Raw genomic sequence first — 27,022 nt, 5'->3', positions numbered from 1 at the left:
CCAATACACCAGGTGTCCCAAGAAAAGAGGCAGACATGGTGATAGTGCCATGCAATGATGGAGTCAGGTTAGTGATGTGACTGAACAAGCAGTGCCAAGGAATGCCAAGAATAGTAGACACCTGGAGGAAAGCAGGAAGCAGGGTAAGTTTCCTTGTACAAACCTTCTGAGACATCATGGCTGCTGACATCCTGATGTCAGACTTCCAGTCTCCAGAACTGTGGAGGAGCAAACTTGCTTTCTGAGTGCCTGAATCAGTAAAATCAGGAAAAGAAATGGGGAAGCTGTAAGACCCAGTGTAAAAGCTCTGGGGCAGGAGTGTGCCTCACACTTGCTGCTGGTGCGTATGAGGTTTTGGCACAACCTGGAGAAAATGGGGAAAGACTAGGTGGAGTCTGGCAGGTTAGCAAGGCTGTTACATTTTGATCAGTGAGAGAGTAAGCTCCTGTAACATAGAGGATCTGATTTCTTAAAAGTAACAACTTAAATATGTATGCATATATGCGTAGACATATCAGATGCTGGGATCACTGGCTGAGTGGGTTAAAAACTAAAGGGGGCAAAGGAAAGAATATGGGGAAAACAACTGGGAGACACAATTTAAAAACAGACCAAAGAGGGAGGTGACCAATGGGAAGACAGGCAAGAATTTGTCTTTGGATGTTTCTCTCAGTAGCAGAGCCAAGAGGGCCGAGGGATGGAGTGCAAAGACTTTTGTGCTTTTGCCCCGATCCATTAAAAGTTGAGTTCAAACAAGAACTGTTTTCCTTTCCTGTAGTATTTAACACAACACACTCTTTCTTTGGGACAGGGTTTCAGGGTTTGCATGTACTGTTTGCAATCCTCCTGCCTTGGCCTCCCAAACGCTGGAATTACAGGCACTCGTGACCACACACAAAGCATAGGCTCTGCTCATTGGCTGTGATCTCCACATACACCGGTGGTCAGAAAACGCCAGAGATGAAACATTCATTCGCATTAACGCCACTGACTGAAGGCAGTAAGCACGCTACCTGGCCCTTCCTTCCACCTTGGTACAGTGTGAGAAGGGCCAAGTACTTGGTAAGGTTTGCTCCACGGTGGTACAGACCACGAGGGAAGCAGTTCTCTCATGCTCAAAATTAGCGGAGCCCGGATGCAGAGGCCCAAGGGCGGTAGAGGCAGAACGGGCACCCGCTGGGCTGGACCCGCACACCAAACGCACAGGACACCAGAGCTGCTTCTGACTTCACGGGCCGTGGGGCCCGCACGCGGCGCATGCCAGAGCAGGCGCGTTTGGTGGAGCGCTTTGCGAGCGACGGGCCACGCGGGGCCGGCTCTGCCCTGTCACTCCACCGTACAGAGCACGTGAGGAGACGGCGGGAGGGCGGGGGCTCGACCCGGTGCAGTCGCAGCGGTTTCGTTTTCCCAGCCGGTCGGCGACCGCAGCACACCAGCCGGCGCGGAAACTTCCACCCGGCACGCTGGCGTCTCTGCGCACGCGCGGCGCGGCCCACACAGCCCAGCGCCGACCCGCACCCCGCCCCCTCCGGCCCCGCCCTGTCTGTCTGGTTTGCAGGCGCCCGCGCCGCCGTCTCTCCGCCGCCGCCCGGAGCGCGCAGTGCGCAAGCGCGGTAACCAAGGCGGCGCTGTCTAGTGAGGATTTGAAATCCCCGCGCGTGCGCACTGCGCCGCGGCCCGCGAGGGAGGCCGCGCCCCCGCCCCCGCGCCGCCTCCCCGCCCCTCATTGGAGCGGAGGCGGCGGCCCCCATCCCTCTCCGTGCCCGGCCGCCGCCGAGGGCGTCTTTCCGCCGCCGCGCCGCAGGAGCGCCGTGACTGACTGACGGCCCGACGCTCTGGGCCCGCCCCCTCGGCCGGTCACCGCCCCTTCGATGGCCTCTCCCTGCCGCCCGCACGCTACGCCGCCGCCGCCGCGGCCCCCTCGCCCTCCCCGCGCCGCCTGAGCCACCGGGACCGCAGCTGCGCCGCGCGCCCCACCGAGCGCCGCCCGCGCCCATCCGCGCGCACCGGAGCGCGGCCCAGGCCGGTCCGTCCGTCCGTTCGCGCGGCCGGCCCGGGGCGCGGCGGGGCGGGGCGCGGCGGGGGCGGGGCGCGGCGGGCGACGCGGGCCCCGCGGGGGCGGCGCGTGGATGGATCCGCGCGTGGCCTGGATCCAGCCGGAGCAGAAGGGGCCGGCCAATGCCCTGTGGATGCAGATCTGGGAGACCTCGCAGGGCGTGGGCCGTGGCGGCTCCGGCTTCGCGTCCTACTTCTGCCTCAACTCGCCGGCGCTGGACACCGCAGCCGCGCCCGGGGCGGCGGGGCGCGCAGCACCAGCAGCAGGAGGCCCGGGGCCGGCGCCCGCCGCCTCGTCCCCGCCGCCGGCGCCCGGCCCCGCCGCGCTGCCCCCGGCGCTGCTTACCGCGCTAGGGCCCGCGGCGGACGGCGCAAGGCGCTTGCACAAGTCCCCGTCGCTGTCGTCGTCGTCGTCGTCCTCGTCGTCTTCCAACGCCGAGTCGGGCACCGAGAGTCCCGGCTGCTCGTCGTCGTCCTCCAGCAGCACCTCGCTCGGCCGCGCCGGCAGCGGCCGCACCTTCTTCAGCTTCGCCGACGGTGCTGCCCACGCACACCCGGGCCCACGCGGCCCCACGCCCGCCGGCTCGCCGCCGCAGCACCAGTTCCACCCGGGCCGGCGGAAACGCGAGAACAAGGCCAGCACGTATGGCCTCAACTACCTGCTGTCGGGCAGCCGCGCGGCCACGCTGAGCGGAGGGGGCGGCCCCGGGGCCCAGGCGGCGCGGCCCGGCACGCCGTGGAAGAGCCGCGCGTACAGCCCAGGCATCCAGGGGTGAGTGCGCCCGAGCCGCGGGGCTGCCAGCGGCGCGGGCACTTTAAAAACTCCGTTGGATCAAGGTCCACCAGGCAGGGGGATTGACAGTTTGGGATGGAGGCCTGGGGCTAGACTAGAAAGCGGTTCCTGGTTCCTTTCTTTCCTCTGCTCCAGGGCAGGGAAGCGAGGGCTGGCTGTCAGAGTGGGAAGCGTTTACGCGTGTTCTTTCCTGTAGGCTAAATCGTGTATCTTAGTGTAGTGAGGTTGAATGTAAAAAATTTTTGTTCCCTTTTTTTTGAGACAGTAGATTTTTGGTATTGGTGCAGTTTAGCCATCAAGTGAGGTTTAGAAGTGGAGTCTTGTGTGTGTTGAGGTTACCTCGTACGTTTTAATTTTGGGCAGACGTTCACAGAAAGACCGTCACCTGGGGTTTCTGAAAACCACCTAATAGTACTCAGGTTTTTTTCCTGTGAACTCACAGGAAGGTGTTTTCATTTAAAATTTTTCCATACGGCTCAGAGGACCTTAGCGGTTTAATGTCCCCAATGACAGCAAGGTGGGGGTGTTGGTCTGGAATTGCCCCAGGTGAGACTGCTCTAGTGTGAAGCTCTTCATTCAACCTATTGGTTGAATTTTTGAACATCTAGAAACAAAATAGTGGTTTGTAGTCTCCAGACTGGTGAGCTTGGTTTGCCTCAGTTTCTGCAGCTCTTAAAGGGCGTCTAACCTCCCCACCTCCCCCCTCACTCCAGCCTTCTCAGGGAGCTACATCCCCAGTTTAAGTCCACCCGGGTGGTTGCTAGTCCCTGGGACTCCTTTGAGGTAACTTCTTAGGGGGCTATTTGCGGTTTGAGGTTTGTGGGGAACACTGATACTCTTTAAGGGGTGGTGGGTGTTACATAGAAACAGTTGTCCCCTCTGCAACTTGTTTCCCCTGCCTTGGATCTTTGGATCGGGATTCTCCAGCATGCACTACAAATCCAGGAGGAGCCTGGTTTCTTCGGCCAGTTCTCCGCAGTGCTTGCTTGTAGAACTTTGTGAGACAGGTGTGGCAGTGGACCTAAGGGAGGTTTCTGGATTGTTACATAACTGTAATGGACATAGTGTCTGCCGGGAGACGGATCCTGGACTCTGACAGAGTTCTACTTGGGTACTTAGGCGTCAGCAGCATGATCTGCCCCTCCGTGAGAGTTGTGTCCCTTGATGTGGTCTCTCAGGTGGTCTGTAAAGCTGGTCAGCCTCTGTGTGTTCTTCTGTAGCTTTTTGTTAGTATGTGTGCCTCTGTGGGCTAGGTGTGCTTTTAGAGTCTGGCGTGGGTGCAGTTGGCATGAGTGGCATGTATTTCTATTGATCCCACAAGCATGGTCCCTTCTTTAAATACCCTCCCTTCCTGGTACAGATGAACATTGCTACTTGGGTATTCACACTTGGCTCCTGTCACCCTACTCCCAAGTCTGTAGTCCTTGATTAGCTGCTGTCCCCAGAGCCTGGGTCTCTTCCTATGTCAAGCACATTGTAACCACTCTGGAGGATGCTGCTCAGACAGTCCAAGACTGGGGTCTTCTGGGCACTGTGGCCTAGCCTGTGTCCTTGGTCAGCAGGGTCAGTGGGATGAGGTTCTACCAGCCCCCAACTTTCAGGAGAGCCTCCATTACTTCCCCCACCCACCCAAGAGAGATGAAGGCTTGGCTCAGTGGTGCTTGGGCTCTGTCACTCTTCTTGCCTGAGCCCTGCCTCAGAGCCCATTTGCTCAGTTTAGGGTTCAGAACCCAGCTAAGAGTTTAGCCTTGGATGCTGCCTGGTGACTCTTCCTTTTCTGTCTAGGTGGCATGTGTCACGATTTTGTTGAATGGTGACTCCTGGAGGAGGAGCTTGCTAACTGGCTTGGCATGTGTGAGTGAGAGGGTGCCTCCTGAGAGGGTGCCTCGTCTGTTTCCTACTGTGACTGACCTCTCGGAGGGGGTGGGGAGGAATTAGTGAACCGGGCACCAGTAGAGCTGAGCCCTATATGTCAACAGTAAAGGTGGCTCCAACTATTGCCAGTTGCTCTCACGTGAACTGATCTTGGATGGCAAGAAAAAGACCTGTCTGAAGCTAGTCTTGTGCTGTGTGGGGCCGGCACCAAGCCTTCTTTGGCTTAGCAAGAGACGTAAGGAAGGTTAAGTGTTGGCTTGAGCGTGGCCCAGTTAACAGTGAGGGGGCCTGTTATGTTAGTGAGAGGCTGCTGAGCTTGCTCTCTGCTGCTGGGGACGTGCCTTTGGGGGACTCCGCAGACCTCCAGAAGGGATGAGTGGTTTTCTGGTGGGGTGAGAGTCTGGGTCTCTGCCCAGGTGGACACGGGGCACCTGCACCTTTCAGCTCTCTGGGTGGAGTCTGCCCTTGGAAAATGCTAGACTGCTTTCGATCCCGGGTAGGATGAAGAAAGTGGACAGGGAGAGCGGACAGGGCTTAGTGTAATGAGCTTGGGGAGGAGAGAAGGTGAGCCCTGCTGTGGGAGCTCCCCTAAGCCCAGCTCTGAAACCTTCCTTGGGACATGGCAGGCATAATGTCAGATGCGCCTCTGCATGAGTTTCTTGCTTAGGATGGAGGCAGGCATGGGCAGGCTCTCCGGGTCCTCCCTCCCCCCTTTAACTAACTCACAGTGCCTTCTGAGTCCTTAACTCTGACCCACAGTGTGATTCCTTAGTCCTGGGCAGTCTCAGTGGCTTTAGAAGCTGCTTTGGGTTAAAAGTAAAGAGCATTCTCCTGGAAGTGAGGATTGGAGTGTGGTCCTGAGCCATTCAGCCAAATCCTCCCTGGTGTCTTGCAGGAGTGCAGATGGACAGGGAGGCCCCAGCCCTTGCATGCACCTGCAGCCCCATGACCTGTGTTGACTCTGAAGGTGGTGTCCTCCCCCGTGTGCCTGCGGTGGGCAGCAGTCGTGGGCAGCTTCTCTTCACCATGGTTAGTCTTTGAATGTGTCCTGTGCCCTTGGCGACAGGAGTCCCGTTGTCCGTCTGAAGCCGGAGAAGCCTCCAGTGTCAGCAGTTACAGCTTGGCTGTGACTGATGGTGCTCTCAGGGCTGTGGGGTGGTTCCCTCCCAGCTCCATGCCTGCTCTTTTTGCTGTTCTTGTGTGAGGGAGTCAGAGCTCAGTGGAGCAGCCAGGTTCCCTCTCCTGCAGCACAGCTCCTGGCTGCTCTGACAGAAGCAGTGGGCCTTTCCTCAGAAGGCTCCATTGGGAAGGCACAGGTGAGGGCCCAGTGGGTTGTGCTGTGGAACACAAGTGTAGTCACAGTTATCTTCCTCTCTGTCTTCCAGTGAATATCAGGGGATGCACAGGAGGGAAGCAGGGAAGCTGTAAACCCCGCCTGTGCAGGTGACAGGGGCACAAGAGGTTTCTTTCAAGAGATGCTCAAGGTTGAAGAGGGAGGTGAGAACAGTATACTACACAGAGCTCATTGTCATATGGACAGTGTTACCTCCTGTGCAACCTTCTCCAACTAAACAGCACCACTCTCTTGTCATGGCCAGTCTCCATACAGAACTGGAAAGGCTAGTGAGATGCTGTCCCGGGCAGCTGAGGGGAATCCCGGAGAACTGCTGCACCATGGCTTGCTCAGGATGGAGAGCTGATGCTAGGGAAGGCTGCCCAGGAGGACAAGGCCAGTCTTCTTTTTAGACTAGAATATTAAACAGGCTGGCTCAGTCCTTTGGAAAAGAGGCCCTAGGGTTGGGGAGGCCTTGGGTTTGGTTCCTAACACCAAGGAGAAAAGCAATAGAAACAAAGAAACAAATAACCATAAAAGTAAAAATGGAGTCCCTGAGTAATTTTGAAGAAAAACCACCCAATGCTCACGCTGTGCAAGTTAGGAGGGCGGGTGTCCTGGTGTCCTGGCGTCCTGGTGTCCTGGCGTCTGGGCTATTTGGATGAAGAAGCAGGGCTGCTTTCCCCTTAGAAACAACACACCTGTGGCTTAAAAGTAATTTTTAAGTAAAAAATTTTTTTTTAGATTTTTTTACATATTTGATTCTTGTATATGTGCTTGTGTGAGTTTATGTGCATCACATTTACAAATGTCTACAGTCGCCAGAAGAGGACATTGGATTCCTCTGGACGTGTAATGACAGGCAGCTGTGGGCAGCCAGATGTGGTGCTGGGAACAATCTGGATTCTCTGCACGTGCTCCTACCTGCTGGACAGTCCATCTAGCTCTTTAAGTAGACATTTAAAAGGAAAAAAAAGAAAATCTATGACTTTAAGACTTGTGCTTCAAAGTCTTGGTTATTTTGATGACAGATGTGACCTTTTGGGCTTCACCTTGAAAGATTTCATACCGAGTATCCTTTGGGAGCAGGGATACCAGTCAGTGCACCATGGACGGAAAGGATGCTGTGCCTTGGTAAGGTGGTATACTTAAGAAAGTAATCCAGGATATTCACATTCAGAGACATGGTTTTGATGATGCAGACAGAACTCAAGCTGCAGGGGTGCCCGCCCTTTCCAGGAACCATCACTAGTGCTTGCTGTGGCTGGTGTTGCTGTGATGAGGCTAGGCCAGAGGCTCTGCCCAGCCTGTCAGGGTTGCTTTAACCTTAAAGTTGGATGGTATGCTAACCCCATAAGGCTGCCCAGGAGAGTGTGGCTTACAGCAAAGTGAAGCTAGTGATGCCCTCTGCATGCCTCTGAGCGGGGCAGCCATGTCGTCTTCCCATTTGGCATGTGCACGGACTCAGACAGCATTGAACTCTTGATACGTCTCCATTGTTCACTGTTTCTGTGGTCAGGTAGCAAAGTCCAGTGCACTAGGTTTGGACCAGTTATCAGTCACATCCTTCCGGTCACTTGAGGATGGCTTGGGTGAGCTCTCTATTCAGCAGGGCAGAGGGCTGAGTGTCAGCTGTTTGTTGTCACATCTGTCTCCAGAGCCGGCTCATAAGCACATTCCTGTAGTTTCAGCACTTGGGGAGACTCCTCAGAGGGCTCACATGATTGCATAGGCCAATTCGGATGGTCTATCTTCAGGCCATGCAATGCAGTGTGGTCCATAGACTATTCCATCAGAACCACAAGTTTGGGCATGGGTTGCTGTCTGCACACACTGGCATTGTTTAGTAGGAAGACAGCATTGATGTGGGAAGAGGAGGCCATGGTTGTCTTGTCCAACACTCTTGTCCTCTGCTTGGACATCAGCTCATCACAAGTGACTCTTTAATATTGCCAGTCCCATCTTCTGGCTTGATTGTCACCCCTGAAGCTGGTCTAATTGATGACAAGAACAGTGTGCACTTTTCTCTGCCTCTCACAGATGAACCATTCTTTAGTCTGCCATTTAACAAAGTCTATACAAGAGCCACGTGATTGCACAAAAACTGTTTCAGCCATGAGGGCACCTGCATTGATCAGATTGTCACCGTGACCCATTTAAGTTGCCACTTGATAATGACAAAACAGCCCATGGTTGCTCTGTGTAAGATGTGGCCCACACCGGATCTTCAGGCTCCATTGATGGGGATGGTGGTTTGCCCGTGGCCTCAGCTGCAGAACATGTACCTCTCCCTGGAGGAGCAAAAAGACCCCCACAATTCTTGCCTTGTCTCTTCCTGAGCTCCCATCTGAATCTTTAGTTTCTATAGAGTTAACTTTTACTGTCCCCTGCCTACCTACACTCCCAGCACCAAAGATGTGCAAACTAAGAAAGATGCAAAAGACAAATAGGTTTTGTGTGCAAAAGTAAAGAAAACTTTAGTTTTTGTCTTAGGTATTTTAATATAGATTGTGAGCTTTGCAGTGATTTGTTGTTGTTGTTGTTTTGTACATGTAAAACAGTATGTTAGTTTCTCTCTGAGTGTAGCTAAGACCCCTAGTGCAGGATGAAAACATTAACATACACACAGGATGAAAAACATGTAGAGAAGTCTCATGCCGCATCTGAAGGGTTTTCCCATTTGCTGGCATCCTTTTCTTTTTAAATACTGGATAACAACCAAAGAGTCAGAGAACCTGGGTAAGTGTAGAGACTGATTGGACCACCTGCCGAGAGTCTCTGTCATCTGTGTCGCCTGTTGGCCTCCTGCATGAGCTGGCTGGGCTGTGGCAAGACTTAGATGTGGGGGTTCTGCACAGGCTTTTCCCAGATGACAGGCCCAACTAGATGGGATGTCCCGGACATCCTTGAGTCAGTGGCTTGTGACACTCATTTGCCTTTCAGAAAATTTTTTATTAATTTTATTTATTTACATTCCAAATGTTATCCCCTTCCTGTTAGCTCCAGAGTTCTTTGCCCCGTCCCCTCTTCCCTTTGCCTCTGAGCAGGTGCTCCCCCCCAAACCTCACCTCTACTCCCCCCACCCCCCAGCATTCCTCTTCTCTGAGGCATCAAGTCTTTACAGAATTTAGGCACATCCTCTCCCGCTGAGGCCAGACAGGGCAGTCTTCTGCTACATATGTGCTGGGGGCCACAGAGCAGCCCATGCTTGCTCTTTGGTTGGTAGCTTAGTCTCTGGGAGCTATGTGGAGTCTGGGTTAGTTGATACCGTTGGTCTTCCTATGGGGTTGCTGCTTTGCACAATTCTGTAGCTTTTCCTGGTGTTTGTTTTCTGAGAGACAGCAGTGGGCATGATTGGGACACAGAGTCAAATTAGTCCCTTTTTTTTTTTTTTTAAACTCATTTTGTTTCTCATATTGGGAAGCATGCACTTGGTTTGGAGACCATGATTCATTAGCCCAGTCACATACTTGGGGGTCTGGTTCTGGCTGGTTTTACCTGTGCTCTAACTCCCACACCTCAGTTTCCCCACCTGAGAAGTAGGGCCTGTGACATAGTCAGTTTGTGAGCTGGTCAGCATGTGTGAGAAAGGCTACTCCTTCCCCCTTTCCTCCTCTCAGGAAATGGAAACCAAAAATGAGCTTCTTGTTGCCAACAGGAAAGCCTTCCTCTTCTTCCTTTTCTTAAATAGCCGAAGCTACAGACTCAAAGCTCCACATCTTAGAGAGGGGAGGGGACTCAGACTCAGCTGGGAGTTCTGGGATCCCCCTGCCCCCTAGTCCTTGTATTTTAAATGCAGACGGCACTTTAGTCCATTGTCACAGCATGTGTGTGTGTGTGTGTGTGTGTGTGTGTGTGTGTGTACATACACTGTGTGCCTGCTGTGCTGCAGCTGGAGTTAGGTTAGGTTCAGTTCTTAGCCTCTGCTCCGAGGGGAGGTTCGAGTGGCCGTGGATGACGATGACCCTTACTCTTTCTTTGCCACTTCCTACACAGAGTTAGTGGGTTTGGAGGGAAGAGAGCAGTGTGCTGGGGAGCCATGACAGCGCAGGGTGGCACAGTCCTGTGCAGAGGAGCAGATGCAGTGTCTGTCCTGGGTAGTGGCCACTCTTCATGTGTCCTAGCTAGCACGTGGAGGGTGGCCAGTGCAGGTGAAAAGCTAAGTTGAACTTTAATGTGTTGACTTGTTTTGTGGCATTGGGAATCAAGCTGAGCTCCTTGAGCATGCCAGGCGGACAGTCTACCAGAGAGGACGACCCTCCCGAGCTCTTACTTAATTTTAGTTAAAATTTAAATGGCCCTGTGTTTGAACAGTGCTGACTTTGTGCAACTTTATGTTTTACTTGAAATAGTTTTAACTTGGTAAGTTGCTGAAATAAATTGAAACTCAACTGCAGTAAAAAGAGTGTTGCTTAGTAAGTTGCTATGGAGAAAGCTCTAGAGTTCATGTTTCTGAGTTTCCAATGCAAGTCCTTTATGAAAGGCTGATATCTTTGTGCCGGAGACAGCAGGGAACCGGGGCAGTGCAGCCCAGAGCATTCTGAGGAGGGGAGCATTTCTGGTCAGCATGCAGGAGCGAGCGAGCAGGCCAGCGGGCAGGCCAGCAGGCAGGCAGGTAGGTAGGCAGGCAGGCAGGCAGGCAGGCAGGCAGGCAGGCAGGCAGGCAGGCAGGCAGGCAGGCAGACTGCTGGTGGTGTGGCGAATGGGTTGCCTTCAGGTCTCTGCAGGTTTCACAGCTTCCCGCCACAACTCCCAGCAGCTCTGTGCACAGGATTCCTGGAGGCTAGTGAGCCCTGCTCCACTGTACTCTTTGACGTCCTGGTTCAAAGCCACACAGAGGCAATATTTCTTGTGTTTTACAGGCACAAACCCAGTCTAGATTCATGATTCATTAGCCCAGTCACATACTTGGGGGTCTGGTTCTGGCTGGTTTTACCTGTGCTCTAACTCCCACACCTCAGTTTCCCCACCTGAGAAGTAGGGCCTGTGACATAGTCAGTTTGTGAGCTGGTCAGCATGTGTGAGAAAGGCTACTCCTTCCCCCTTTCCTCCTCTCAGGAAATGGAAACCAAAAATGAGCTTCTTGTTGCCAACAGGAAAGCCTTCCTCTTCTTCCTTTTCTTAAATAGCCGAAGCTACAGACTCAAAGCTCCACATCTTAGAGAGGGGAGGGGACTCAGACTCAGCTGGGAGTTCTGGGATCCCCCTGCCCCCTAGTCCTTGTATTTTAAATGCAGACGGCACTTTAGTCCATTGTCACAGCGTGTGTGTGTGTGTGTGTGTGTGTGTACATACACTGTGTGCCTGCTGTGCTGCAGCTGGAGTTAGGTTAGGTAAAATAGTCTGACAAAGAGGTCTGCACTTGTGCATATTGCTGTTGCTGTTGCTGAGGGAGATAGCTACCACAGACTAAGGGTTTAGCACGGCACTAGGCAAAGCCAAAGTTAAGTTCATGAGGAGCCTTTCCTAAGGAGAACAGGCAAATTCAGAGCCTACCTGTGCTATGCTTCCTCTGTGCGGCTGCATCCTGCAGAGGGGCACAGGGAGCCCTTTGGGATGGATCTGGCTTCCTGGGCTGTTTAGAGGTTGAATATTGGGAGAGATGGAGAAGCTGTGAGATTCTGACATCTCCTGGAAGAGCCAGGCCTCCCTGCAATCCCAAAACAGCTCATTTGAACGAAATGAGAGCAATTTTCAGGAGATGTTCTGATTTTGTCCAAGTGTCACCTAGGACGTGATAGAACTAGGCTCAGATGCAAGCTTCTTGCCTGGCAAGTCCATGCACTTGACCAGTGCTTTCCAGAGAGTTGAGAGGGAACATGAGTTGAGAGTCAGAAGCATGACTTGGTGAAATGGCAGAGACACGTTGAAGCATAAGGAAGAGTATTTTGGTCACAGGCATCTTCTCTCAATTGAAGTAACATTTTAGAAAGTGAAGAGCAGCTATGATATGGTATCCAGAAGTAAAGAGAGCACTTGGCATGATAAAGGAATTCGGAGTATAGCTACTAGTTATCTTGTGAATGAGTCATGAGACACTAGTGTGGGCATGGAAGGAAGGTCACTGTGTTGGCATGACACTCTGAACTACAGGGTGGGCTACTGAACAGTTTAAAGCTTGTGGGGGGGGGGCGCTTGGGGCTGGAAGAAAGCTCACTGTGCATGAAACTTTCCTTAGCAGGTGAGCTCTGCCTCATTCCCCTTGTTCCCACCTGGCTGTAGCCGGCTGTACTAGCTAGTTAGAGCCTTACTGGCTCCACTGACCCACACCTGGGCCAGGTCTCTCTTTTTTATCCCTTTATACAGTGTTTCCTGCTGCCCTCCAGGATGCTCCAGGAGGTATGGCACTGAGAGAAACAGTCCACCCATATCACAACACAGCACAGGGCTGTCAGTGGAGCTCAGGCCTCATGATTCCCTAGCTCACTCATTACCTAGGAAGGAGGTAGAGGGACTTGCCAAAGAGGTGAGGTTGGTAGGAGCAATGCTTGTGAATTCCAGGCTCTGACTCCTCTGGAGAGAGGCCAGATGCTGCCAGAACTCTTTGCTTCTGAGGACAGGTCTTTGAACATCCCAGAGGAATGTGAGTGACACTTGTCACTAATCTAGCAGCAGCAGGACAGGGAGCTCTGTCCTACTAGAGAGGGGCTCTTCTCCTTTCAGTTTATAGGTGACTCTTGAGAGCATTGATGCCTATTGTTTATTCATTGTTTCTTACATAAGGGAACCCCCTGCTGATGTAAACTTAAGGCTGTTCTGTCTCAGCCTCCCAGCTGCCAAGATTACAAACGTGAGCCATCATTTCTGGCACCAATTCTAAAATGCTGATGAATTTGTAAAACTGGTTCATATTTTTAAAAGTGGAAGCTTTAAAGTATCTCAGTCCCATCACCCAGAAATCGCCAGGATAATTAGATGACCACAGCTGTAGATGGCATTCTCCAAGATCGTGTAGATAGTACTTGGAGCCACCAACAGAAAAACTCACTAGAATCATCTTCATGAAAACTCTAGTAAATTATTTATTTTGCTTCAGTAAGAAACGTGCAGTTTCAAATAGAAACCCGGGCTCCTGAGAGCGACCGCTGTGGCTGAGAATGTAAGCTGACAAAGCCCCGAGTGCAGAAGGTTGTGCTAACAAGGCACCGACCAACTGTTTGCTCTCAGTTTATGGGCCGAGAAGTCCGCCCTTCTGCGTCTTCCCTCCTGACTGAACATAAGGCGTTGCTGTGAGTTTGCTATTTTGTTGTGTGGTTTCGTTCACTAATATTTGTTGATTGAGCCCTTACTGAGCCAGTGTCGCAGGCCGTGTCTTCAGGAGGTTCACTGCTGGCCGTGCTGCTCCTCTGTGCTGTCCTGTGCTCTCAATAGCTCTGCAGGGCCAGCCCTGCATCCCTGGGCTCTGGGTTGCTCTGCTCTGACCCTGTGTGTGTAGTTTTTGCCTGAGATGTGGTTTGGTTCTTCATACTGCATAATGGCTACTGCCAGTGCCTTTTTATGAAGGGACTGGATAGATGCATTTTTTTGTAGAGTGGATAAGGGCTCTACTCCCTGAAGCCTGTTGTGGCCCTGTAGGGTTGCTTGGCTTTCTTCTCCCATCGCAGAACAGTGCCACCACCACCTGTCCTCCGAGACAGGACCTTGTCTCCTCTGGTCTGAAGATTGATACTAATTGCTGACCTGTCTAGACATCTCTGTCTAAGCCGGCCTCTTTGTGAGGCAGACTTTTCTGGACCTCAGATGCTTGTGCACTGCAGGCTGAAGTTGGCCTGCAGTCTAGGGGGAAGCTCTGTTAGGTCCTTGCTCCTGTGTTGCTGGCTCTGCCTTCCTGGGGTGACAAGTGTCTGAAAGTCTGTCCATCTTTGGATGCTGCTTGCCTTGGCTCTGTCACTGACACCCAGCAGCTTCCTCCTGACTCCTGACTTTTCTCAACATTAGGGACACGCTCTCTGATTTTTTTCTGTGGAGCTGGCAGTGAGGTAGCTTTCTCTTCTGGGTTCACTGTTTTTGTGATACACTGCGTCCCTTATGCCATCCCTCTTACTCTACCTGTGCACAGCATATTTCCCCCTTGCTCATTTTAATATTCAATAAGTCTTAATATTGACTTGCTGTGGATATTTTCCTATGGAAGCAGCCCCCACTCCCAATCCATCTGCAGTTCTGAAAGTCTGCCTGTTCCATGGGATGACCATTCTGTGGCCTTCTGGTACCAGATTGTGGGCAGCAGAGATTCAGGCTGAGCTGGGGCATTACCTTGTTGGGACCTGGACTCTGCTTTGAGTTGTTTCAGCTTTCCAGGGTCAGTGCTCTTGGCTTACCCCTGGGCTTCCTAGAAGGCCTGGTGGCCTCTTATTTACAGTCAGCCCCTGGGGACAGGAGTGGCCCTGGGCTCTAGCGCTTAGTGCTGCTGTGTAGGGATGCTGCCTTCTCTCCAGGGTTTCTTCCCTGGGGGCCTGCTGTTTCAATCCAGCTGCTGCTGCTGCTTCCTTTCTCAGCCTCAGCACCAGCTCCTTGGAAGGCAGTCCCTGACAGCTTGTCCTGTGCCACATGAAACCAGTTTGGATTTCTTCACTGTTTATTCATTTCCCCTATCCCCAGGGAAGACTCTTCTAGTGTGAGCAAGGGCCTCAGTTTCTCCTGTCTGGCTCACTAGTCTGCAGAATGAGCCACACAGGAGGTCCTCAGTAAACTACTGGAGTATTCAGGTCACTTCTGCTTTCTCTACTGGTGTACTGAAAGAAACCTTTGCACCTGTTGGGTTATTTTCTCTCCCTCAGTCTTAATTCCTGCCTTTTCTTTCTATATTTTTGGTAAATTTCCACTGTTAGGGTCTCCCTTTTCTCATAAGGTCCTTTTTGTCATCTCGAGTGAGGGCAGATACTACTGCCCTGGTCCCAGTTTCCATATGTGGGGCTGTGTGTAGAGTGGTTGACAGTGGTACCAGGACTCTACTCAGTGGCCAGTGTCACACAGGAGAGGCCCAAGCACCTGTCACGTGCAGGTGCAGCCGTGATGCTTCCTTCCAGTCTGAATGCAGCAGCAGAGCTCTCTGCGTAGTGCCTGGGCTTGTGTCTCTAAGGAGGCTGAGTGGCTGGTCTGCTGGGAGGGAGGGAGTGTCTGTTCAGGGACTAAGTCATTGAGAATCACACACCATCTGTGTGGAAGGGTTTTCCTGAGCAAGGAGGTATTTCTGAGCAAGGTGGGTGTATGTGTCTGAGTTTGTTGCCCATGGCATGGAGTGGATCTGGGATGTGTCCCTTATATCCAAAGTGGCCCAGTCCTGCTCTCTGCTGCATTTCAGTATGCTCAGTGCCTAAGTATTGGCACTGCTTCATGTGGTCCAGGGCTTACCAGACTTCCCTCTATAGAGACCAAGGGGCTGTAGGTAGCCATGTCAGAGGCGTTGCTAGCACTGCGGCAGGAAGTGCATACTCTAGTTAAGGCTTTGTTCATGGCATACCTGCTGTTGAGAAGTGATGCTCTCACTTTGTGTGCTGAGTGACTTCTTGGTGCCCTTGGGCTTGCTCTGCCTGGGGCATAGTCTTGAGTCGCGGAGCATGCACGTAGAGCCTCTTAGAACCCCTCCCTCGTTAGGCTCTGGAAGGCTCTTAGACGTCTATCTGTTCAGAGTCCAGATTGGTAATGTTGATCAGAAGGCTGCGGAGCCCTCCCTCTCTTATCTTGTGTATTAACCTGTTGTAGTTAGCTTTTACTGTAACGTTGACCAGACTGGTCAGTGGGCTTGTCCGTGGAGACTTGGCTTCTTGTTAATTATGTGGGAGGGACTCTACTCTGTACAAGACAAACACTGTTATCTGGGCAGGCGGTCCTGGGCTATAGGAGCAGTCTACCTAAGCGTGCGCCTCAGTGAACCAGCAGGCACCATTCCCCTGCTTCAGCAAGCACCATTCCCCTGCTTCAGGTCTGCTGAGCTCTTGCTGTTGGATGTCCTTCAATGATAGACTGCAACCTGGAGAGGTGCAGGCCACATAGCGATGGGCTGCGACCTGGAAGGATAGCCACATAAACCCCTTTCTCCCCAGAAGGAGAGAAAGGGGTTTATCACAGCAACAGCACTTTAACCCTAGCCTCTCCTGACTGCCTGGGGAGTAGCTGCTGCACAAAGATCTTCCTTCTCACATCAGCTTTCTTATGCAGTAGAGCAGCCATGTCCACCCCACTCCACCTTTCTTCAGAGCCTCATGCTCTCTATACCATTTGAGTCCTGTGTAGAAGATAGGTACCAGAGAGATTCTTGTAGCTGTTCAGAACATCTAGTGGGAGTCCCTAAACACCCATAGGCTCAGTTCCAGCCTACAGCCTTCCACTTATTTTGAGACTGCAGGGTTTTTTTTTTTAATTTTTTTTTAAAAAAGCACGTTTGATAGTCTGAGACAAGGTTTTCTAATTTGTTTCTGATTTCTAATTTGTTCAGATACTAGTTGCCTTGTGACATAATTAAATAAAAGTGATTTATAATTAGTTCATTAACCATGCCATTTAATGATGCTTTAAAGAAGATTATCCGCCCTTAGAGCTGTGGAAGCAGCTCACTTATTCTTCTATAGGTATTTGTGCTTGCCTTGCTCAGCAGCCCATTCCTTCTGATGAATAAAGAGGCCCCTGCAGCTCAGCACACTGGGTCAGTTGTACTTGTGTCAAAGAAAGCTGCAAGACCCTCCTGTCCTGGATGCTCTGTGTATACTACTTGGTCCTACTAACCTGCTGCTGTTAGCTTTAACTGTTAGCTTGGCATGTGTGTGTGTGTGGGGGGGGGGTTGTTTTATTTTCTGGCAAAAATGGTTTCCAAAGTGAAGGGTTTTGGTCTCAGAAACTTATTGATTTTAAAGTTTTTTGAGGCTGGGTGTAGTGGGCCACACCTTTAACGCTAGCACCAGGGAGGCAAAGGCAGGTGCATCTATGTGAGTTCAAGTCCAGCCTGGCCAGCATAGCAAGTTTCAGGTCAACGCAGCTATGGAGTAAGATCATGTCTGAAAGTAGCAACAGTAACACTGAAGAAGTTGGTGGAGGGGAAAGAATAACTTAACAGCTGAGGAACTGAGGGAGTTTCAGAGTTTTGATTAGCAGTCTGGAAAGGGAAATCAGTGCCCGAAGTCAATGCAGGTCCTAGCCTCACTTTCCAGTAGAAGTGGAAACTGATGGGTAAAGGGGGTGAGGGTAACAGTTACAGAGCCCTGGGTCTGTGGGCAGCAGAGAAGTCATGTGCTAGCAGCTCACAGTTGGTGAATTACATGCTGTGGCAACACCCAAGGAGGGCCACTGGTTCTTCCTGTGTGTGCTTTCTCACTTGTGCGCTGTCCTCCCTCTCCCCCTCCCTCCTTTTTAGTTTATGTATATGAGTGTTTTGCCTGCTTGTGTCTGTGCACCAGCTGAGATCCTGGTGCTCTGGGGAAGTTGGAAAAATATGTTGGGTCTCCTGGAATTGGAGTACAAATGGTTAGGAGCCTCCATGTGGGTGCTAGGAACAGAACCTGGATCCTCTTAACTCCTGAACCATGTCTCCAGCACCAGACCCCTCTTTTTCTTTGAACAAAGGTGCTGTCATGAAGCCTAATGTCACATTTGGGTGTTTCTCTGCCTGTTATTGTGTGGTTCTTGTGCCTCCGTTGTGCTTGCTACAGGCCAAGGCTCTGTTTCCGCTCTGTTTCCTTGTGCTCGTTACTGATGCGGTGCAGCTGCTAGCTGAGGTTGAGAACAGCACATTCCAACAGCTTACAGCTTGTGCTTGTTTCGAGTGGGGATCCCAAGCCTGAAGGTCTGGGATCATGGGAGTAGAGAAGGAGCCAGCTTTGCCCAGGTAGGAACTGGAAGGAATAGGAACCAGGAACCTAAGGTAGGGGCTGCGTTAGCCAGCTCGGATTTGCTTGGATTATCTGGGACAGCACTTCGGAAGTGAAAACCGTCTCGCAGGATGACCATCTCTTTCCTTGGAAGCTAGATTTGGTATGGAGAGAGTTGGTTTGACTTAATAGCTGGGATCCTTTCTTCTTAAGACTAGCCCAGAGATCCAAGCTCCATGTCCCTGACTTGGGCATTAAAGACAGAAACTGATAGAATATACAAAAGATAGGAGAAAATCTGTCGTATTTTCCTCTGGTGTTCTGAGATGGTCTCTTGTGGTCCAGGCTGGCACGAACTCCCCATTCTCATGCCCCCACCTCCCAAGTGCTGGGTTATAGACATGGACTACCACACTCCTCCTGCAGTTGGAGATTGACAGGCCCCAGGGTATGAAAGGGAAGCTCTGACACAGTGAACATGCAGGCCTCTAGCACCCTCTTTGCCTGCTTCCTTCATCTGTCCCTATTGGAGGCTCCAGGATCTAGGAAAGAATAGGAGTAGGGCTCCCACCAGGCTTCCAGGCCACCTGAAGCAAAAGGTTTCTCAGCATTGTCCCTTAGCTGGCAGGTACCTTACCTGCACAGGTGTGGCTTTTAGTGCTAACAGCAGGCCCAGTGGACAGCAGCAGAGTCATGATTGACTCCCACAGGCTCTTGTGTGTGCCCAGACAGGAGGTGGTGCTCTGCTACCTCTTCCCATGGCTGCTAACAGCTATGGTCAATCATCAAACTTCCTGTCTTTGATGACTACAGTTTGGTGGTGACCCTGCTTGCTTTTGGGAAAGGCCAATAGGAGGCTTGGCTTTTTGTCTTCACTCCCTCATCTCAAAGGCAATTCAGTAGCAGTGTCCTGTTCTGAGAACACAAAGCACATTCTTTCCTGATTTTTCTCCCCAGATCAGTTTGTAATATTTATATCCCATTTGTCATGACTTCAGAACGATGCGTGCCTTGCTGATAGGACCACAGCAGTGGAGTTAGGACACCTGTGTTTGACTAGGCACCACTTCTTGCTCTGGGCACTTACAGGCCATGGCCTTACTCCTGGAGGAATGCCAGCCACTTCCTTCTTGGCCCCAAATGAGTGATCAGTATGATTGCACACTGTGTCTTACTGATTCAGGCAGGGGTTTTGCTGTGGATTGGAGGACCCTTTCCAGCTTTCTTCTCTGGAGTGTCAGGGAAGGCCCTAAGGGTAAAGTGCACCTGAGTGAGGAAGCCCAGCATGAGGCCCGAGAGCAGGTGTGTGTGTGTGTGTGTGTGTGTGTGTGTGTGTGTATGAGAGAGAGAGAGAGAGAGAGACAGACAGACAGACAGACTGTCTCATGCTGTTGGTATTTCAGATAGAGCTTGAAAGCTTGGCCATATGTACTGCTTTGCTAGTGAAGACCTTGAGTCATGTTTTGGCTATTGGACCTCTCTGTCTACAGGATGTTTGAGTGTGGCTAGTTTGAGCTATGCATGAGATTTTTGTAAACTAGTGTTCTGTTGTGACCGGGCCAGTTATTTAATTTTTCTTTTTGTCTTTGAAACCTGCTGCTCTCAGGCTTTAACCTCTGCTTTTCTCATCTTGAGCTCCTCCCCTCTGGACCTAGTGGACAGCCAGCAGGACCTCCTGTGGATTTGTGTCTTCCCTGTCTCAGGCTGTGTGTTACCTATCATGAGGTGTGCAGTGAGCTGCCTATGTGACTCAGGGTGTCTTGGCTATGGCTTGAACCTTTGGCTGGCTACGGTGCTGCACTGCAGTTCATTGAAAAATGTCTGTCGTGAGTGTAGCTTTCCAACTGGCATTGTTTTGAATGCATCTTTAAAGGTTAGTTATAAATACATTAATACTTGGGACTGACAAGAATTCATCTGTGGAACTACACCATCCTGTGAGATTTTATTTCATTATATATGTTCACAGAAAAGAAACAGGGAGGGTAGGGTGGGCTGGAAGACCCTCAGCAGTTAAGAGCACTGCTCGTGCTTTCAGAGGACTTGGGGTTGGTTCCCAGCACCCACGTGGGAGGGAGCTCACTACTGTGCATGACTGGTTCCAAGGGATCTGATACCCTCTATGGCCTCTGAGGGCACTCTGTGCAGATGGTGTACAGACATACGTGCAGGCAAAACTCCCATACGCTTACAGTAGATACTAATAAATAAGCTGGACTTAAATTTCATTTTATGTGTATGAATGTTTGGTATATATCAGTGTAATGTGTGTACTATGCCTTCAGAATCCAGAAGAGGGCATTAGGTCCTTTAGAACTAGTCTTACAAAGGCTTTTGAGCCACCTTATGGCTGCTGGGAATTGAACCTGGGTCCTCTGGAAGACCCCAGAGGAGCAAGTACTTCTAACAACAGAGACATCACTCCAGTCTCAGAAGCTGGGTTCTGAGTTGCTCCAAATATATTTTGAACTATAGCAAAAGGTAGAATTCTGCTTAATTATAACTCCTTTTTCTTTTTTTTTTTTTTGGTTTTTTGAGACNGGGTTTCTCTGTATAGCCCTGGCTGTCCTGGAACTCACTTTGTAGACCAGGCAGGCCTCGAACTCAGAAATCCGCCTGCCTCTGCCTCCCGAGTGCTGGAATTAAAGGCGTGCACCACCACACCCGGCTTCCTTTTCTCTTTTTCCACAGACTTCATGAGGAGATAATCGACTTTTATAACTTCATGTCCCCTTGTCCTGAAGAAGCAGCCATGAGAAGGGAGGTGGTGAAACGGATCGAAACTGTGGTGAAAGATCTCTGGCCCACAGCTGATGTGAGTATCTTGTTCACCTTGCACATACCAGTCCATGAGGTTGTGTCAGTTTTGTCCACATGCGCCCACGCTTCCTATTCCCACAGTAGAGCAGCTCCCCAGGCCTATCCCGGGAGCATCACCTGGGAGGGAGCGGCTTAGACGAGCACTCTCCCCTCTACTGTGTCTAGCCCTGGTATAGTCCAGCCTCTGGCTAGCCTGTGAAACTCATAAATAGGAATATTTATATTCTTATAGTCCTTCATTATGCCCACCCCTCCTCTTTCATTCTTGTTTAAAAATTGTGTTAAGGTTAGAAATCTCCCTCCTGCTCCACCCACACTTGCAGTCACTGCAGTTCACAGCATGGAACATGTTTGCTTCATTAGAAATTGCAAGTGGCAGCAGAGCATGGTGGCACATGCCTTTTGTCCCAGCCCTCAGGCAGCAAAGGCTGGAAGTTTGAGGCTCGAGTGGGCTACATAGGGAAGGAAACCCTGCCTTACAACATAACAGAATGCAAGTGTTCCTGGTATGGCACTCCCATGAATGAGTGCGTGTCTGTAGAAATGAGGTACTTGCCTATTTGTAGTCCTTGGTGCAGGCAGCCTGTGCTATATCAGCTGACCAGGGAGCTAACCGCCTGGCCTGGATTTTGATGTAAATAAATGTACAAAGATTTTTCTGGTTTGTTGCACCATTTCATCTGCTTCTTCCCCTAATGTCCAAGCTGGTTTTGTTTGTCCTCTTGTTTTTCAAGGCATGATGGGAGTCTGCTGGCTTGAACTCTGGGACTTCTCTTTCAGGTGCAGATATTTGGCAGCTTTAGTACAGGCCTCTATCTTCCAACAAGGTGAGTGTCAACGCTGACGGCACAGTTGGGTGTTGGCTTATGGAGTGGCGGTGTCTTTGCTTCTGAGGCTTGAATAGCCAGCTAAGGGGAAAGATTGCGGAACACAGGGGAAGTAGGCAGAAAGTTTCATTTGTTAGTTGAGTATTAAGGCAGGAGATTGCTTGCTTGGCAGTTTTCTTCTTGCATTTAATTTCTTTTTTTTTTTTTTTAAAGATTTATTTATTTATTTATTTATTTATTATATGTAAGTACACTGTAGCTGTCTTCAGACACTCCAGAAGAGGGAGTCAGATCTCATTACAGATGGTTGTGAGCCACCATGTGGTTGCTGGGATTTGAACTCCGGAACTTCGGAAGAACAGTCGGGTGCTCTTACCCACTGAGCCATCTCACCAGCCCCGCATTTAATTTCTTACAACACAGAAATGTTGGGCATTAGACAGAAAATGGATGGGAACTGCCTTGGTCTCCTGCTGCTATAGAACAGGACCCTGGGCTGGCTGAACTGTAAACTGTAGAAGTTTCGTTAGCTCTCAGTTCTGGGGACCGAGAAGTCTAAGATTCAGAGTCTTATCTGGGTCTAACTCATCCCTGTAGCAGAGGTCTTGATCCATTTATGAAAACATTGCCCAGAGCCTACTCACCTCAGGAAGGAGGAAGGCCTGAGCTGTTGGTTGAGGGCCACATTTCAGTGGGGGTCTTTGGGGTTTTGATATTGAATAGAAAACGTTAGTGAACATTCAAGCACACTTCTGTGAGAACAGTATTTCCTGAGGATCTTTATGTAGAAGAAGTGTCAGGTTTACATCCTAAAATTGTCTTCTGGGTTCATACTGTCATATACATAATGTATAGGTGGTTTTTGTTGTACACGCTGCTTAGCATTTGGAACTAGCCTGCTAGTATAGCATTTGGCTGTGATGTCAGGACTTAGGAACTGACATGGGCAAAGGCTCTGGAAGCCAAGTAGATTAAAAGTCTTCAGGGATCTCCAGACCTTGAAGCAAGAGCCAGTGACGATAGTATAGATTGCTGAAAACAGTTTATCCATGTCACCTTTTGGTTCCTGGGACTCCGGGGCCCTTTTCACTCTGGCTTTATATACTTAGATGACTCAAGAGCTGCATTCAGGGCTCATGGCTTAGGTACTTATGGGACCTTGTTGATAAGAGACAACATGCTGTGGTGCTGGCCTTCCCGTGGAGGTCACCTGGTGAGGTTTGTTGTGACTGATACAGTTTCTCTCTGTCCAGTGACATAGACCTGGTTGTCTTTGGAAAGTGGGAACGCCCTCCATTACAGTTGTTGGAACAAGCCCTCCGGAAGCACAACGTGGCTGAGCCGTGCTCCATCAAAGTTCTTGACAAAGCTACAGTGAGTATTGGGGGACTGACACCTTCACCTGAAGTCCCCACATGGGGTCAGTGTCCTCTGGTTTTCTTACAGTGGTTAGTGGTTATAATTTGATTGTCCTCCTGTGGTATAACCATACCAGCGACCATCTTCATGATTTACCAGCTGAGAACCTGTTTGGTGATAAGTGGATTTGTTTTCATTGTGAGATCTTAGATTTTCACTCTTGGCCCTAAAAGACAGACTTGTCTGTCTGTCTGTGTCTGTAGAGTAAAGCAAGGCAGAGGATCACTAGGAAGAAACTAGCACTCCACCTGCAGTTGTCCTGGTGTGCAGCTTAGGGATCTGTGTGTGTGTGTGTGTGTGTAAGACCGCACACTAACTTATGCCGAAGGAGGAAACCTGGAGTTCCCTTTGTTGCCTAGCCTGTGTCTACTTAGGAAAGGCACTGTCTCAGGGGAAACTAAAAGATAAGATTGCTTCTAAGAAGTTCCTGGGACGCTTCATCAAAGTGGTTCATGTTAGACAGCTTATGATCTCAGTTTGTGGCCCTGGTATGCACCAGACACCAGCTCTGCTGCCATGGACTGGTGTTCCAGTTTTGAGTTGGTGTGTTACCTCATCTGTAGGGTTTTTGGGGAAAGTGTGAGTTTCAGTCCAGTGGCTGCAAGCTCTGTTGGTACTTTTGCCTGGGGTGGGTGAGTGTTTAGATGGAAGCAGGCCCACTGTGGATTGGATCTTCACAAAGGGTCTAGACTGTCCCTTCCCAGTGGTCGTCCCTCCAGGCCTGGCTCCCATACTGCCTTTTATTTTATTCACCGGAACTCTGCTTAGACATGAACCTTGGGTAAGATGCAGAAGGCCATGTTGACTCAGTCAGTCCTCCACCTCACCAGCAGGCACATGAAGAAACACCCACAATGAATAGCAAGGGAAAGGCTTTGAGCTCCTTTAAACACAGTGGGCAGAGTGACACCTTGCTATGACCAGGGTCCTGCTGTGATCCAGGGAAGGTCCTGCTGTGATCCAGGGAAGGTCCTGCTGTGGACAGGGTCCTACTGTGGTCCAGTGTCTCGCTGTGGCCAGGGTTCTGCTGTGGTCCAGGGTCCTGTTGTGGCTCCATCTGTGCCATGTTTGTTCTTTTTGTCTTTAATTCCTCATCCAGGGGGAAAGCCAGCTGTCTTAGGCACTGACCACTCAGGCTTGCACAGTTAGTGAACTGAGGCCCTTTGACAATGAGGGAGGCAGTAGGGCTTTGCTGTTGGCTCTTGGTGGTGGGATTCAGATGTAGGAGAGCTTATGGGTGGCCTGAGGTTCCTGAGTTGTTGAACTTTTCAAGATCCACACAGAGCATTTGAGGATTGTTGGGTATAACTGCTTAGACATCCCAGACTCCCTGCTCCAGCATGTTGAAAAATGTAGACCTCAGTCACTTGAAGGCATCCCATCCTGGCTGCTGGGTGTGAGAGTGTGCTCTCTCTCTCTCTCTCTCTCTCTCTCTCTCTCTCTCTCTCTCTCTCTCTCTCTCCCCCCCCCCTCTCTCTCTCCCTCTCTCTCCCTCCCTCCCTCCCTCCCTCCCTCTCCTGAGCGTCCTCTGATGATAACCATGGATCTGGATCTTGAAGTGCACGGGCTGTGTGCTGCTGTGTATTTCTCACTGTCTGGTTTTACAGAGCAGCCATGGTGCTCACCTTTGGGTGTGTAGTGTGACTTTGTAGGGTGCATGTGCAGGTCAGGCCTCCCACTTGAGTCCTCTCTCAGGTTCCCATTCCCCTCTTGCTGTCCCACTTCAGAGTCTGCCTGCAGGAGATGGTAGAGTGGGAGTCCTGCTAGGAGAAGACCGGTCATGGACATTGTGTGGAGCTCCATGACCACTGATTTTAACTCCTGACAGAGCCCTTCTCTTTAAAAGTGACATCCATGACCGCCAATTCCCTTTTGTGAAGAAAGAACGGTGAGTGGCTTTCTGGAGATGTAGATGTCACAGCAATTTGTCAACTACATCCTCACAGGTGCCCATCATAAAGCTCACAGATCAGGAGACTGAAGTTAAAGTCGACATCAGCTTTAACATGGAGACTGGCGTGCGGGCGGCAGAGTTCATCAAGAATTACATGAAGGTACTGTTGTCTCAGGTGCCCAGTAGGACAGAGGTGTGAGACCTTGTTACTCATTTTTCTCATGAATGTTAAAAACCTTATGATGGGTCATTGGTAGCAATACAGACAGTGCAACTTCCAGGTTCTGTCATGGGGCCTGTGGGGGCACTCAGGAAGTGTGTAGTTGCTTTCTGATTGGCTTTGTGAGTGACTGCTTCTTTTAGAGCACTCTGGGGAAATGTTCTGTGTTAGTGCACAGCCTCGCTCCTGCTCCCAGCTTTGTGCTACACTCCCAACCTACTTTCTCACTTGCTGGACTCCGTCTAGGTTGGCTTAGTTTAGAGGCCTCAGTGCTTGTGAATGTGAGAGTGGCTGGTGCTTGAGCTGCTGCTTTCTAGAGCTTTGAGTGTTGGCACTCAGGCCACACAGCTAAGCCTGTGGTCTCTTTCCTCTGTCAGTTCCCCTCCTCTGTCATTGATCTGCAGGAGCATTTGCCCATTTCCCTCGCTCGATGTCCCTGCTTTCCCTAGTTCTGTTCAGGGCTGAGCCACCTGCTTACTGAGTGCTGGGATTCTTGTGTTCCACTGATGGGGTCATGGCTTGGGCCGGGGGTGGGGGGTGGCATTACCCTCAGCTAGTGTGAATCCTTAAGCCTAAAATTGGAGTCAGAGTTTTTGGGGGGAGGGGGTAGGAGGATGGGTGAGGAATTCTTTTCCTCACAGGAAGCTTGTCTAGAGTCCCTTTAAAAGTACATCAGCTTTGGGGCTGGAGAGAGAGCTCAGAGGTTTTAAGAGTTTTTTCAATTCAATTCCTAGCAACCGCACAGTAGCTTATAGCTATCTATAATGAGATCTAGTGCCCTCTTCTGGCCTGCAGGTGTACATGCAGGCATAATTAAAACAATAACAAAAAAAAAGTATCAGCTGACCTGTATGCCTCTTGTTGGGTTTCAGAAGTACTCGCTACTGCCATACTTGATTTTAGTGTTGAAACAGTTCCTGCTACAGAGGGACCTGAATGAAGTCTTCACAGGCGGGATCAGCTCCTACAGCCTCATCTTAATGGCCATCAGCTTTCTGCAGGTGAGTGGCCTTCTCTGCACTGTGCTCGAGGCAGAAGTGGTGACCCTCACCCTCACTGTGGGCTAAGGAGGCGCCCTTTTCTGCTTCTCATCACAACGCTTTCTTGGTCAGCACCCGTTCTGTAGGTTGATTCTGTGGGTGTAGGTTTCAGATCCTGGGTGATGCCTGCCTGTGCTTCAGGAAGCTCCGACTTTTACTATACTGAGAACTGTGGATTGTTAGTTTGGAGCAGGAGAGCAAGAATTGGTTTATTCCTATATAAATCATAAAAAGCCTTTTCCACTGGCGCTTATCTGTAAATTATTCCCAAATACCCCGAGAATAAAGGGCAGTTACCAACATGGGGACGAGATGGAGAAATTTCCTTTTGTGTTTTTGAGATAAAGTCACTCTAGTCCTGGATGACCTAGAACTCATGTGCAGCCTGGGCTGGCTTTGGACCCATGGCAGTCCTCTTGACTCAGTTTCCCTGGTGCTGAGACTGCACATGTGAGCCACTCTGCCTGGCAAGCCCTCTGTGATTATTGGTCTTAATTTCAGTGTCATCTCTGCTTTGCGAGTAGAGCACTAGGAGCTGCCCTGTCAGCAGCTGGCCTCCCAAGGCACTCCTCTCCTTGCTGGTTGGTTGGTGATGTTGAGCCAGAACCTCTCACCTACTGACCTGGAGTTCACTTTGTAGCCCAGGCTGGCATTGAAGTAGTAGCAAGTCTTCTGTCTTAGACTCCTGAGCACTGAGATTATAGATGTGAGCTCTTTCGCCTGCTGACTCATGTACAAAATAGCACCTGTGTTAGTTAAAGATTATTGCATTTCTATTGGCTTGAGAAAACATTTGCCTGTGTGTGTTAGCCACCTGAGTGTATGTCCCCACGTATATCACTGAGAGTGTATGTATGCCCCCACGTATATCACTGAGAGTGTATGTATGTCCTCATGTATATCACTGAGAGTGTATGTATGTCCCCATGTATATCACTGAGA

At 50.6% G+C, this 27,022-nt stretch overlaps 1 protein-coding gene across 1 annotated transcript in view; it reads left to right on the top strand.

Annotated features, from left to right (window-relative positions):
* Positions 1–2,098: 2,098 nt before the first annotated feature.
* Tent4a (terminal nucleotidyltransferase 4A) overlaps positions 2,099–27,022 on the top strand; it is a 36,708-nt gene continuing 11,784 nt past the window's right edge. Inside the window, exons 1-6 of the mRNA XM_029468235.1 lie at positions 2,099–2,827; positions 20,552–20,675; positions 21,461–21,507; positions 22,761–22,881; positions 24,873–24,980; positions 25,913–26,041. Of these exons, the coding sequence (XP_029324095.1) occupies positions 2,130–2,827; positions 20,552–20,675; positions 21,461–21,507; positions 22,761–22,881; positions 24,873–24,980; positions 25,913–26,041 (1,227 nt within the window). The 5' untranslated portion in view covers positions 2,099–2,129. The remainder of the gene's footprint in view (positions 2,828–20,551; positions 20,676–21,460; positions 21,508–22,760; positions 22,882–24,872; positions 24,981–25,912; positions 26,042–27,022) is intronic.

The sequence above is a fragment of the Mus caroli genome, chromosome 13 (genome assembly GCF_900094665.2).
Source record: "Mus caroli chromosome 13, CAROLI_EIJ_v1.1, whole genome shotgun sequence".
NCBI lineage: Eukaryota > Metazoa > Chordata > Mammalia > Rodentia > Muridae > Mus > Mus caroli.
The sequence above is the reverse complement of the archived record's forward strand: the minus strand, read 5'-3'. Positions and strand labels throughout refer to the sequence as shown.